The 15,136-nt window shown below is 40.1% G+C and overlaps 1 protein-coding gene across 1 annotated transcript; it reads left to right on the plus strand.

The window, feature by feature from the left end:
* Positions 1 to 680: 680 nt before the first annotated feature.
* LOC103721471 (secretory carrier-associated membrane protein 2-like) lies at positions 681 to 11,852 on the plus strand. The gene is made up of 13 exons (XM_008811697.4): positions 681 to 1,057; positions 4,455 to 4,520; positions 4,624 to 4,740; positions 4,968 to 5,030; positions 6,417 to 6,450; positions 6,618 to 6,740; positions 7,424 to 7,486; positions 7,593 to 7,686; positions 7,809 to 7,854; positions 7,971 to 8,038; positions 10,574 to 10,622; positions 11,055 to 11,120; positions 11,369 to 11,852. The coding sequence occupies exons 1-13, from the start codon at positions 1,001 to 1,003 to the stop codon at positions 11,453 to 11,455; spliced, it is 933 nt and encodes a 310-aa protein (XP_008809919.2). The 5' UTR covers positions 681 to 1,000; the 3' UTR covers positions 11,456 to 11,852.
* Positions 11,853 to 15,136: the final 3,284 nt, after the last annotated feature.

Below are 15,136 nucleotides of genomic sequence, written 5' to 3' on the forward strand. Positions count from 1 at the left end.
ATCAGCACTATATATGTGCCAACCGTCGTCGTAGTTCGAATTTGAGGGCACGGCTACCGACGTCCCCGATGGCGATCCGGCCCATGACCCGGCTCCAGCAACACTGAAGCCCCCGCACCAGCCTCTATCAGAAAGCAGAGTAAAAGGAGAGTAGAAAGAAACAGAGAGCACTTGTCTTTGCCCTTTCGAGCTGTCTCTTTGCCCTTCCGAGTTGTGAGTGAGTGGGGAGTAACTCGTGGAAAAGGAGTGGAGCAACGATTGAAGATGGACCGAAAGCTCCACTTCTTCATAAATCTAATTAAAAATTGAAAAAATCCAAATGTTACAAGCTCAACTTAAGTTATTCAATAACAGAGTAAAAGGAGAGTAGAAAGAAACAGTGAGCGCTTCTCTTTGCCCTTTCGAGTTGTCTCTTTGCCCTTCCGAGTTGTGAGTGAGTGAGGAGTGACTAGTGGAAAAGGAGTGAAGGAGCAACGGCTGAAGATGGACCGAACGCTCCACTTCTTCATAAATCTAATTAAGAATTGAAAAAATCCAAATGTTACAAGCTCAACTTAAGTTATTCAATAATTTTTCTATATATATATATATATATATATATATATATATATATATATATACATATTTTTCGGGTCACGTGTTTCTTCTCTGCTAGATCCAAGACTGTATTACTGTAAAACCTCCCAATAGCAACCGAGGGGACCAACTGCCCTCCGTGGGCGGTTGTTTCCGCTGAGGAGAGAGAAAAGCCCCGCCCCCAACCCTCAACAAGCTTAACTTATTTACCAAACCAGAACCAATCAAGAAAGCTGCCTTCGAACATTCCCACCTAAACCCTTATCTTTCCGCTTCCCGGTCCCTTCTTCCTTCCTTCCCTTCCTCTCTTTTATTTATTTTATCTCAGTTCTCCCTCTCCGGCGGGATCTCCAGATCTTATTCTTCTTTTCTTCTTCTCCTCCGGAAAGATTGATCCCTTCGGTCGTAGGAGGGGTACGATCTCATGGCGCGTCGTTACGACCGCAACCCTTTCGACGAGGAGGAGGTCAATCCCTTCGCGGTGAGTCCCCTCTCTATTCTCGACTCCAGTTGCTTTGATCCGTATCTCTGGTGTCTTGTATGTGCTCTTCTTGCTTTGCCCAATCGGTTTCGATTTCGGTTTCGGTTTCGAGTTGTAGATCTGTGAAGAATCGACTGAGTTGGGGCTGCGCCGACCGGCTCTGGAAGGGAAATTTATACAGAGATTGTAGGATTTTGGAGAATCTGGACTGTTCGATACGCTTGATGTCGGGGTTTTAGAGAACCCTAGGTATAATTTCTACGTAGAGTGTGTTAGATAGGGCGGTATGGTGGGCTTGCCCTAAGACTAAGATTGATATCTTTTTCTTTTCCTCCTTTCAAGTTTTTTTTGTTTTGATGAGAGCTCCTGTGGTTGATTTTGAACCTATGTTGTACTGCGGATTTGATTGACCTTCGGATTTTCGATGACATGGTTTGTCCTTTTTTAATTTTAGCAACCGAGCAGACAGCATAGCAGCTGCGTTGCTCTGAACTCTTTGATCAGTAAACATTGGTTGTGGAAAAAATTCAAGAAGTAACACCATGGATATCAAGGAGAATACAATGCGGATGATTGTCTGCTATTGTGTTTGGGTTCTAAATTGGGGTCCATGGATACAAGGGAACTTGTGCATGCCAAGCAGTGACAATTTCTTTCTGTTGGCGTGGCTTCAAACTTGAATAAACAAAGAATTTGGAGCCTGACATGCGGAGCACACTATAAGTTTCTGCTAGCTTCTTGTCATCAATCTGTGTAGCTTTGTCTGGTCTAACAAAGCACTATCTACTATCAACTAATACATTTGATCATAAATGTCCTAATCATAATTTACCCCTGAAAGAATTCTTCTTGACTTTGTTGTGATTTCCTTATCGACTCATTTGAGGTCTTTGAGGTATGTTGGGAAATCAATAACATTAGAATTTTAGTTGCTTTTTCATAAAGTTGTTTGAATTTGATTTTCCCCATGAAGTTATTATGAATGTTCCAAGTCATGGTTTTGAGTAAAAGAAAAGTAGTATTTAGTATTTTACTGGCTCAAAAAAGGAAAATCCTGGCAACTGTTAAGGGCCACTTAATGGTACATTGTAAGATCATCACGACTTTATAAGTTCAGCGCCCAAGTGTATAGATTTTCCCCCCTCGCCCTTCCATATGCCCAGAGGAGGACCAAATTATTGAAAACTGGAATCTGAGGAGGTAGACTAACCAAAAAAAGCTGATCGGACATGTGCATTACTGTTTTCCTAAGCATCTCCCACAATGTGCTTTTGGAAATGCTGGTTCATAGGCTTAAATGAAACTTGTATTAGCTCATGGTACCGAAAATTCTGCAGGTGTGACTTATCCATGCTGGGCACTTGATGCATTAATGGCGACCATGTTTATAGAGATGATAATTGGTGGCCGCATTTTAGCCTTCTTGGTTGTTATTATGTTTATGCTCTCTCATTACAGAATATCTATGAGCTGTGTTCAATGTAGATTGTGTGAAAATACGTGCTGTTGTGCTTTGCATCTCCAAGACTGATGGTTGGTTCTTTTCTGGACCACAAAAACAAATTTAGAAATTGGAACACTAATCTGCTTGGCAAAGCAAAACTGCAATCTGCAGCGGTCAAATTCTACTACAGTACCTAAGCAGATGCCTAGGCAGTTTGTATTTGAAAATATTTAAAATAGAAATAACTTAGTAAAGGAAAATAGAGGGTGAGCCTTAGCGCAAAGGTAAGGTTTCTCTATCGTGACTGGGAGGTCACGGGTTTGAAACATGGAAACAATCTTTTTGCAAGCGGGGATAAGGCTGCATACAGTTGACCCTATTCAAACTCTGCAATGGGAGGACCCTTGTGCAATGAGCTGTCCTTTTTTAAACTCATTAAAGAAAAATAGAGAAATAAGGAAAAAACCTGTAGCAAAGGCGGCAGTAGAGGAGGAGAGGTGGAGGGCTGCATATGTGGGGCTTAGGCTTTTGCAGGCCACTTGGGAACCTATGTTGCAGCTAATCCACAGACGGGAGTGCTCTAGACCACAGGGCAGCCAGGAGGCCGCATATAACATAGACACTGCTTTTTTAAAACAGTGCTCAAAAGTCAAAACTTTTATTGGCTGGTTGTTTTCATTGTAATCTTCAGTTGCAACACAATCGCTTGAGACATGTGGAAGTAAAACATGTTAGCACTTTGTTATGTACTGGTGAGAAGCCTTCTTGCAAGTTGTCCATGCAGTGGAGGGTCACTTGGGCACAAGAGAAGGTGAAAGTTTGAGGGATTTTTTATGAGATTTGATATAATATGTAATTTGGTGTCGGCATGTATTACCATTGGATAATGACAATAGAATTTGGTGATTATGAGGTTTTACAGTATGGCAGTTGCTCTACAAGGAAAGTACCTTTCAGAGTCCTGAAAATAAATGCAATAACATCGATAACTAACTGATTCCCCTACTTCATTTATCTAGGAAGGCTTTATGACTTACAACGTGCAATATCCATTCATTTGTGGTTATAGTCCTCTTTTCTAGCTTCATCAGACAAGATAGTAGTTTAGTAATTATTTATAAGAATTAAGTTGATGTTCTTCAAAATGTTGCATGGATACGGATACAAGGATCGGACTCGAACATGTATCTAAGCATTTGACTCGACCAGAAAAAAAAAAAAAAAAGAGATACAGGGATATGTAGGAGAACATATGATTTTGACTAAATTTATATTTATACCTTTAAATATCGTTTGTTTAAACGCTAAATAGTACGTTGTTTATTAAGGTCTTTTAGTATACATGTTTATCATCCAGACTTCCTAATTAATTTAAAGGGTATAAGATAATATTTTTTTGCAAAGCTTCTTTCAACATCTACATCCTTGACCCAGTTTTGGAAAAGAACAAACATTTTCTTATAATGTCAAAGTGGAGGGTCATAATCATTGCTGAAAGAGTACGGTTCTCCACCTATTTTTAAAACCTGCAACCTGAGAACACCGTAAGTGTCAAAGTGTCCAGCATGTATCCAGTTTGGATACATACCTAATGCAGAGTTTTGGAGTTGGATGCAATTGTCCAGATAGTAGATCTTCTGATGCAAGTAAGTATTATGTTAGGCCCTTTTACCTATGTACGCAATGTTAGTTGGGTTTTATGCTTGTTTTGGCTGCATTGGTTCATAGACCAAACTTGAAGCTTTCAAGTAGTTGCTTGTTAGTTAGGAAGACATTTTGTGTGTCTTGAAGGAAAAACAACTGGAAATTGTAGAATATGCAATGTAATTGTCGACTTGCTTTTGTCTTATCAAGAGTTCTGGTCTCTCTTTAACCTTGCAAGATAGTATGAACATTTGATTTGTTGAAATATACTGGACGTGCATTCATTTTTTGTGATGTTATCTGTGGCAGGACCCAGCAGTTCGTGGAAAAGCTGGTGGACAATCCAGTTATGGTGGTGGTCCATTCTACACAACAGTAAGTTTATCATAATCATTCAATTTCATCCTGTAATACCTATCCGATTGAATGAGAAAATGCAGAACTTGATTCAACATGCATGAATTTGTTAATATTCCAGCACCCGGGAAGTGTTCCTCCTGCTTTAAATTCCAGGCTTTCGCCGCTTCCTCCAGAACCTGCTGATTTCTACACTGATCGCAGTGCAACGGTTGACATTCCTCTTGATACAACAAAGGTAAGTGGTATAGTATTTACAGATACATGTCAGATCCATGATGCCAAGAATAGTACCTTAACAGTGAAAAAGGGTGGCTAGGCACTTATTAACCATGCTTTTGTACAGCATCTGGTTCTAAAATCTTAACATCAATAACCTATACTTATACTTATGAATGTATGTATTTTCTGTGCTGGTGGACTTATGGAGTTGAGTTTATCATATGTTTCCTTCTTTTCATGTAGGATATAAAGAAAAAGGAAAGGGAACTTCAAGCCAAGGAGGCAGAATTAAATAAGAGGGAAAAGGTAAATTCCAACTTAAATTCTGATAAATAAAAGTGCTGCGCATGATATTGAAACTGTAGTTATGCTTTGTCCTGTATGTGGCTCTCTTGTGCCTCTTAATTATTTCTTTTATATTGCAAACAAAAGACAGCATTTGCAGGAGATCTATAAACAGTCCTGCATGTTTAATTTGTTGCTCTTAATGAATTATGTACTGTTCATGCAGCTCTAGAGGAGATAAAAAAACACTTCTACATGAATACTGTTTTGAAGCTTCCATATGTTTTGGCATTATGAAGCTACAGAAGGAAAAATAGAAATTTTCGTTAGAAAATGTTTGAAATATAGTAGGAGCAACACCGTTCCATGCTTGGTGATAATTAACTGTATATATGTCATAACACCGTTCTGTGCTTGGCGATAATTAACTATATATATGTTATACTTGTTTATTAAGTTTCTTGAAGCAAACGATACTAGTTAGTACGTGTTCCATATAATAGAGTGCAATGAAGTAATTAAACTATAAAATCTTTGACAAAGTCTCAGCAAATCTGCATGAAATTAATCCACTTGCTTCCATGGCAATCTTGATTTTAATTATCATCTCTTTTTACACAGTCTACCAGAATTCTCATACCTTCTTTTAATTTGTTTCATGCTAAGGTTACATTATTTTTGTGAGAGAAACATCTCAAACTTTAAGTTTTTCAACTGCCCTGGAAGCTTTGATGTATGAAAAGCAGAAAAGCAAGTGAGGATTGTTGACAGATATTATATTGACAGAACTATATAACTATACTGATTTGTTTTGAATCCTTGAACTTCTCTGTATGGGAAAGTAGGCAACTGAATTATATCAATCCAAAACATAGCTGCCACTGAATTTTTGTAAAGTTCGATAAAGGAAATTTATGAAACTGACTTATGTCAATCTACACATTGAATTTCTGGCAAAATGGTAATGTTATTGTCTATTTAAATTATTTTCACAGGTTTATATGTGTGTTTCTATAAGATGAGCCTTCCTGCACATGTATAGTCAGGATATTGTTGAGTTATAGCCTTATGTGATTTGTCTTAAATAGTAAAGAGGAGATTGAAGTGTATATTTTTTTGTTTCATGATAGAAGCATCTCTTTTTCTAACTTTCTTTTATGCGGTCATAAAGGTTTGCATAGATAATCTAGGCATTGTGCATTTTATTTGCCTTGTCATGCTGAGTAATCTGTAGAACTAGCATATTGTGCATGCCAAGTTGTGTATGTATATGAAAGAAGATTCAGAAGAAGAATTGTCTTGTTGTTTTATTTTTCAAAAGTGCTGGTCTGCATGTTGTCCAGATTGTTTTCTGTCACTGGGCCAGAATTTTTTTGCTTACTGTCTTATCATGTTTGTGCCATATAGGAACTAAAACGGCTGGAAGAGGCTGCAACCAGGGGTAATATTTCATCGTGCTGTTAATTATGAAGATGACTGATTTGAGGATATCTTTGTTGTATTTTTATTCAGCAAGTCCCTCTTGTTTTTACTTGAGCAGTTGAATTCTTTTGGTCATTAGGAAGCTAAGGTAGATTGATTGTCATTGTAGCCTAACTGTTTTTGCAGCTGGCATTGTTATCGAGGAGAAAAATTGGCCACCTTTTTTCCCCATTATTCATCATGATATTGCAAATGAGATACCCATCCACCTGCAGAGGTTGCAGTATTTTGCATTTACATCATTGTTAGGTAATATTTCATCTTCTGTCATGGATAATATCCTTTCTCATTTTTATATTTTTCCCCTTTTTCTTTTTTCTTTTTTCTTTTTTTGGTGGGAGGGGGTGGGGGACTTTGAGACTGCCTGTTTGCTTTACTTTGAAAAACTGGACATTGCTTCTTTCTCTCAGTATTTCAACATGCCTCCGAAACTTAGAACTTGAAGGGAGGAACTTCTAGTTAATCATACTGGCGTGAAATTACTTTTTGTGCCATTCTGATCTTAAATGATAGAAACTCTGAAGGCCAACTTTGTATGCTAAATTGCATATTGAACTTCCAACACTGCCAAAGCTACTGTAAAAGATCTTTTAGAAGCATCAGTTATTGTCTCTTACATCCTTCTTGGCCATAGCTATTGTTGTTCAGTAACTCGATCTGTTGGGGTATAAGCCTTAACCATGTCTAGTTTTTCGTTTAGACCTGCACTGCAGATTGAGGGATTGGGCAGGTTTGGATCTTCTGTTATTTGCAAAGGGTGCAAGGTGGCTGGTGGGGAATGTGATTGGGGTGGTTTTGAGGGGTAATGCAGAGAGATAGAGGAAAGGAGAGCTTATGAGGAAGAGGCAACTGGTGTTAATGATACATGATATGCATAAAATGAATATGATGATTGTTCAAATGAGAATATTTGCTACTTGTATGTTGTGCAGGATTGACTGCATGTCTTCTTTGGAATATTGTAGCAGTTACAGCAGCCTGGATTAAGGGGGAAGGTATGTTAGATGAGTTTGGCCATGACCAGTATGTGCCTGACTAAATTACTTTTCTCACGGTCGCCATCATATCAAAAGAAGCTGAGTTTGCTAGTGTAATTTCTAGGTGTAAAAATATGGTTCCTTGCCATCATCTACTTTATTTCCGGTGTCCCGGGAGCATATGTTTTATGGTATCGGCCTCTGTATCGTGCCATGAGGTATTATCCTTCTTTAAAATCAGTTTCAGAAATTTTTTAACCCTTTATTTGATGTATCAAAACTTCTTTGATATTATAGTTTGTGAACTTTTATGCTCACATGGCATTTGCATATCTTATAGGACTGAGAGTGCTCTAAAGTTTGGATGGTTTTTCCTGTTTTACCTGGTAATAAATGTTTTCTATGCTTGATTGTCATACAAAGAGTGTTTCCTGATTTATCAGATGTGCATTGACAAAGATTGCTAAGATGCCTCACTTCTTGTTCCTTTAATTTGCAACAGCTTCACATATGTTTCTGCATCTATTCAGCTGTGGCTCCTCCAATTATATTCAAAGGGAAATCTTTGACGTAAGTTCCTCCTCTGATGTCTAATACTAGGAGAAGAAAATGAAAGTGTCGTGGATAGGAACTATGGTTAACTCAAAGTCTCATTGCTACTACAATTCTTTTCCTTAATACATAATAGTTACCATATGTTTAGGTAACTGGGCAAGTATGTTAGCTATATTCGCTCAAATACTGTGCAGACTCTACAGACCTGCTTCAGCTTATGCCCCTACTGTTCTGCAAGCTTGAATTGAAAGAGTATGTGGCTTGACAGCAGGCAATGAGGCATGGAATATGATTGAAGGGACAAAACATAGAATATGATTGTTAAATTTGTGTTTGAATGAGAGTTCTATTAATCTAGTATACTGTGGTAAGCAAACTCCCATGACTGACCATCAGATGTTCGGTGCCCTGCCCTGTAGGGCTCGTTTGATTCGCGGGAAAAGAAGGGGGGAAAGTGTGGTCAACGGGAAAGTAATGAGATGCCTCTTGTTTGGTTGGAGTTTTCAAAGGAGAGAGAAGAGAAAGTTGTATTCCCATGGGAATATGATTCCCACATTTTATGGAAAAATCTTTCCCATGAGAAACATGGGAAAGTTACTTTCCCATGAGGCGGGAATAACTCCATTTTTACTTTTTTCCAAAAAGTCCCTTCAGCATTAAAGAAGCATTAGAGAGGCATTAAAAACCTAATTTTTATTAAGGGCATAATAAGAATTATACATAACTTTCCTAGGAAAGTGGATGGCCAACTAAACATAAGCACTTTGGAAATTTGTCACTTTTTCATGGTCAACCAAACATGCCAAAAGTACTTTCCTAGGCATTCTCTTCCTAGGAATTTGTTTTTCAGGAATCATATTCCTAGGAAGGAAAATGCTTCCCGCGAACCAAATGAGCCCGTAGTCTCACATGACAAAGAAAACCGATTTCTTTTGATAATGCTTATTCGGATTTCATGTGTAAATATGGGATTTTACACGAGAGCATAAATTGGTCTCACTTGAAAGGGCTATAGAGCTTTTGTAGCAAGATTATTACTAACTGGGACCTTGATAAAAGTTGGACTCTTTGACTTCCTGTAAAGTTAACATAGATTCCAACAAAAATAGAGAGGAAGGTGGACTCTGTCAGTAGTTGTGCAATCACAACCATTTATTGTGTTGTTTGCATGCACTGAAGTTGCTCAGTGCTCGTAATTCAATAAATGCAATGGCCTTGTTAATGTTTTGCTTGGCAGTAAGAGGATCTTCTTAGTGGGACTAGCTATTTTTATTGACACTTGGAAGAGATAAAGCTTTTTGTGGACTATGGGAAGGAAATTCAATAATTAAACAAAGAAGGTAAATTAGTGTTTAAGTGTAAAGAAATCTAACTTCTTACAATAGCAACATGTGGAGCGCCAGACTTCACATGGTAATGGAGATTATTGTATTATTAGCTGAATTGATGGGTCGTTATGTAAATCCAAGCTTTCCTAGTTTCAAATATTCAATCGCACATTCCGGATGGCTTGCAGAGATTGTTGATGAAAATCTAACAGTCTTTGGAGAAAGGTAATAACAAATTTATGTCAGTTGGCATTTGAAAGCTCGATTCAATAGGTAAAGCAGGGTCGGTAGAACCGTCCTGAACCGGATAGTTCCGACCGTCCCGAGCCGTACGAGTGTCTCATCGGTACGGTTCCGACAGCAAAAATGGAACCCGTTGCCGAAGTCGGAGAAGGAGAAGGAAAAGGAAAAAGAGAGCTAGCGGGGGAGGGAGGGGGACAGAGAGGGCGGGATGCCGATGGAGTGCTGGTGGAGGCCACCCTTCTCCGGCCCTCCCTCCCCCGCTTACTTTCTCTTTCTCTTTTCCTCTCTGCACGGTCCCTCTCTTGGTACAGGCCCGGCATGGCTCGTACCCGAGTCGTCCCACCGAAGAACCGGTATGGTGCCCGGTACCGGTTCCTCGGACCTTAAGATAAAAGAGCTGAGGAATCTACTTTTACTATTTCCTAAGGGATTTGGTTCGAAGAAAACTTATTATCTTTTCTTCGGTGCGATGGATCTTTCAATTTTTCCGAAACAAAACTTTTCACTTGTCTTTTAAGGTTCTCTTAACATGGGTTGGAGGGATGATCCGGACTGTTACCAAATGTTAAATCAATGGGATTTAGATGCTTTGTGCTGGTCAAGCTTGAGCTTTGATAGTAGCTTTTCTGCCATCTTTGGACCTTCATACATTGGTATTCCAAATACTCAAGCACAAGTCCTTTGCTTGACCAGAAATAAGGGAACAATACTCCAGAGAAAGTGAGAGTTATTCCTGCAGAGGCTTTGTTTACTTTGACATCTTATTGTTTTGGAAACAGAAAAGAAAGTTAATAAATTTTAAACTAGTCAGATTTATGTTAGTTTTTCATTACATGTTGAAGATTATGACTATTTCTAATTTACAACCTTCAAAAGGGAAATCTATCTGTCACCAACACTTGAAAACTCGTTGAAGAAGTTCCCCATCAGTTTCTATTAGTTGCTAACTCATTCTTGTTTTTGTTTTTCTCTGTTACAGAGGTATTTTACCAGCAGTAGATCTTATCAGCGATCATGTTTTGGTTGGGGTAAGTTGAGGTTTTATATCAAAAATGCATAGAATCAACTATACATTGTATGCTAGAAGAACGTATTTAATTGGATTAGACTCTAGGTGGTTTTTTTTGTACTCGTAAAACAATGCTAGGTAATATTGCTGACTGTAATAGCATCACAGTCTGGTTTTTGCCAAATTTCTGCTCTGCTAATGTAAATTGTAGGGGATACCACCGCCAGCTACATGGGCGGACAGAATTTGCAGGTCCCACCTAGCACAAACAGTTAATTTCTGCCTATGGGTCTGATTCCCCAGCATGCTATTCCATATGGTGTGATGGGCTTCTAAACATCGACTGTGTAGTTGGCAATTTTTGTAAAAAAATGATTCCTGTTACTCTTGTACTTTCGGTTCTCATGATCCTATTAAAGCCTCATCTAACTTTGTACTATGTTACTTGTAGATCTTCTACTTTATTGGATTTGGGTTGTTCTGCGTCGAATCACTGCTCAGCGTTTGGGTCATTCAGGTCTTTTTTCATGCTTATATATGCAAAATTCACCAGTATTTGAAATATTTTCTCAAAATCTATTAGTTTCATGCTGATTGCTGCCCTTGTTTATGATTTAGACTATGATGCAATGATTGTAATGGGGAGATATTACTTAAATATTGTGTCCTGAAATGGTGTAATCTTTCATCAGACTGTCATATTTGAATTGGAAAAGGGATTTTTATGTGTCTCATTGTGTTTATTCTTTCTCATTCAACTTGCAGCAAGTATACATGTACTTCCGAGGGAGTGGAAAAGCTGCAGAAATGAAGCGTGAGGCAGCACGTGGTGCTTTGAGGGCAGCAATATGATGCACATACTTCAGATCCTAGGTTCCAGGGTTTCTGGTGCTATGAGGGCAGCCATATGATGCACGTACTTCAGATCCTAGTTTCCAGGGTTTCTGTTAAGTGGAAGATCAGTTATACCATCGAACAAGGCAGATGCGAACAGATTCATTTGTTGCTTCATTTCTTCTCAGCCATTCTGTGTTTGAGAGTGTCTGACCTCCAATACCGACCAGCAGACGCTGGTTGCCATTTTTTGTATTTTACTGGGGAGATGTACAGCTTCTTTGAAGGATTACTTCCTGCTCGTGTTTTACCCAGCTTTATTCGTTTCTGTGCACTTGTGCTATCGGAAACAGTGTTGGTTGGTAATAACAGTCAATAATATTGATAAACCCTCGATGATAAATGGTCTTCAACATGGCAATGCCTGCATTGGTATCATAATATGGTATTTCATGACCTGATCCTTCTAAAGAGAACGGCCAGAATTCATGATGCTTTAGTCGGTGTGAAGTTACAGATGATGGTAAGTTATGGTACTATTTGATGGGGCATTTAACCATTGCATTATTCTCTGCTGGGACTGTAGTTGCTTGCTTTCGAAACTGCAATGTTTAACGAACGTGGAAAAAAGTTTTGTTCACCTCGTAGATTTCAAGGGCATTATGGTTCTCTCTCATGATAATGATGTGATAAACTCGATTTCGAGAGCCCACTGTCAGCATCTTCTGCCTGTATGACTAACATTTTCAATGATCGTCAATGTCGTTGGAAAATAGTCCTCTTGTTTCTTCTCTAACCGGTCAATGTCGTTGGAAAATAGTCTTTTTGTTTCTTCTCTAACCGGTGATCGGACTCTGATAGGATCTGGCCTTTGGTGAGCGATTAGTATGGATTGTGTCGAGATCTGGAAATTTATCCATCACATATAACAGATATAACGCCAGTTTTTTTTGCCATACCACAGGAAAAGGGCTTGCACCTCGGCTATGTTTTGATGTTTTGTGATGGCCATAGGCAAATTATATCTGCACCTCATAGCTGCATATCATGCTAATCATTTTGGCTTGTTTCTGTAAGCTCCATTCATCGTATCGTATGGTTGTCTCGGTGATTGGCCCACAGAAATTGCATGGCCATAGAGATAATAAACACAGTGCAAGAAGGCCACGGTGGTAGGCTATCTGTGCATGCGGTGCAGGATATAATGTCTCGGTGGTCAGAGTAGTAGGCTATTTGGTACATAGCTAAGGCCTCTCACTATCTCAGTTACATGCCAAGGCGTCGGAGATGGTAAGATCAGGATACTAAAGGCTAAAGCCAAGTTTACATGGTGCAACAATCATCAGGGGCAGACCAGGGTTTGGGAGCGCATAGACAGGGCCTTCGCCACAGGTGGTTGGGTGCAGAGCTTTTCGGACTACCGAGTGAGTCACCTGCCTCGGATCGCCTCGGATCACTGCCCAATCTTGGTTAGTACCTCTTCCCTTACTCCTTTTCGTTGTCCATTTAGATTCAAAAAGCTATGGCTGTCATACCTCCGCTCTTGGGAGGTGGTTCATGAGACGTGTGTATAGAGTCTCCTGCAAATTGGAGTTAACCAGGTGTCAACTGCAGCGGTGGAACAGGAAGGAGGTACGTAACATCTTCAGAAGGGTGGAGGAGGCCGAGGAGGCTATTTCTAGGATGCAAACTCAGGAGATGCGGGGGGTGGATTGTCTCTAGGGGAGTTAGAGGAGCTCAGATCCAATCTGCCTACCCATGATTCACTTCTTCGTCAGCAGGAGACTTTTTGGAGACAGAAGTCCTGGGTCCAATAGATAAAGGATGGAGATCCGAACATCGGTTTCTTCCATCAGTCTACTACCATCAAGAGGTAGAGAAACAAAATCAGGAGTATCAGGCATACAGATGGCCAGTTAATGGAGGACCCAGTTGCGATTAGGCGGGTGTTGGAGTTGTTCTTCAGATCCAGATGGACAGACCAGGGGAACAGGGAGGGTTCCCCTTTGTTGCTACCGCCTTCTGCCAGGGTCATAGAGGAGGAGAATGTTGATTTGATTAGGGTTGTCTCTGCAGGCGAGATTAGGGAGGCTCTGTGGTCATTGGGGGAGGACAGGGCCCCGGGTCCGGACGGCTTCCCTCCAGTTTTCTTCAGGAAGTATTGGTCGGTCATCAGTCAGGATGTGGTGGAGGCCATATAGCAGTTTTTTAGCTTGGCAGTCCTATCAGTAGATTGGAAGAGGACATTTGTTACTCTAATTCCGAAGAGGATGGATGCCTCGGAGCCAATCCACTATCGGCCAATTAGCTTTTGTACGACCTTGTACAAGGCTATGGCGAAGGTTCTTGTTGCCAGGCTTCAGGGTGTTCTACCTAGACTCATCAGCCCGGAGTAGGGTGCATTTGTGAGAGGGCGCAACATCATAGACAACATTCTCATTGCCCAAGAGTTCATGTTTGATCTTCAAAGAGCCCTGGGCCGGAGGAGCTTGATGAGCATTAAGCTGGACATGGAGAGGGCTTATGATAGGATGGGTTAGGACTTTTTGCGGAGTTCATTGGTAAGTTTTGGCTTTCATGAGTAGTGGATTGACTAGATCATGGGGTGTGTATCTTCTCCTACTTTCGCCATCCTAGTGAACGTGTCACGACCCCCGCCCCGTTTCCGGCGGGCCGCCGCGACGGTCCTAGGGTGCGGGTAGGCATAAGGCCACCAGCCACCGCGTAGAACCCTACTACCTATCAATCATCAATAAATCTTGAAAAAATTTGGCATGATGCATGCACAAAATGATCACTTTTCCTATAGTGACCTGTCAGGATTATCTCAATACATACAACACACTACCTGTCAGAGCAGCAATCACATAATCTGTCACATAATAAACCTGGACAATATATAGCAATACATCATCTCAGGCATATAACTCATCTGCACACATATATATATACCTGCTTCCTAATCCATCCATGGTCAAACCCATATCCACAACAGGATCTATGACTGTAACTATGCACTATATACAATAGAAGGTTTATAATACACCAAAAGGTATAAACCTCTATCTACATTATACTATACTATGGAGCGGCACAGCTAGCAAGCAACCACTAATCCTGCTCCTCTCTATACAATACCTGCCCTGCAATCAAAAACACCAAACTGGGGAGTGAGTATATAAATACTCAGTGAGTGGAGTAGAGAGTACTATGCACATGAGACAAGATATAATCATGGCTCGAGGTAAAATCTCAAGATCAATAACAAGATGAATATGAACTCAACATAAAGAATATGGAGTAAATCATCAATATCACCACAATCAATATCAACTCATCTGAAGCATATATGGAATAATCAAGTCAACATATATGCCACTCATGAATATATTCAACAGGTCATAGTACTGAATCATATAAATCAGGTGTCAATAGGCTGAATCATCAACAAGACAGCTATCGGGAGGTGGGTTTTACGCCCCAGGCGAACCAGCAACAACTCCCTACTGCCATATGCATACATCGAATATGACACCACACCAATATGTAAATCATCACTAGACAGCTGTCGGAAGGTGGGTTTTACGCCCCAGGCGAACCAGCAACAACTCCCTACTGTCACATGCATATGCAGGATAAGACACCATACCGATAACATAAATGCTAGACAGCTATCGGGAGGTGGGTTTTACGCCCCAG

This window comes from Phoenix dactylifera, chromosome 4 (assembly GCF_009389715.1).
Source record: "Phoenix dactylifera cultivar Barhee BC4 chromosome 4, palm_55x_up_171113_PBpolish2nd_filt_p, whole genome shotgun sequence".
In the NCBI taxonomy this organism is placed as follows: domain Eukaryota; kingdom Viridiplantae; phylum Streptophyta; class Magnoliopsida; order Arecales; family Arecaceae; genus Phoenix; species Phoenix dactylifera.

Coding starts and splice junctions, on each gene's coding strand:
- LOC103721471 (XM_008811697.4), top strand. CDS start 1,001: ATGGCGCGTCGTTACGACCGCAACCCTTTCGACGAGGAGGAGGTCAAT. Junction 4,521..4,623: donor GTGGTCCATTCTACACAACA/GTAAGTTTATCA, acceptor TTAATATTCCAG/CACCCGGGAAGTGTTCCTCC. Junction 10,623..11,054: donor GCGATCATGTTTTGGTTGGG/GTAAGTTGAGGT, acceptor TGTTACTTGTAG/ATCTTCTACTTTATTGGATT.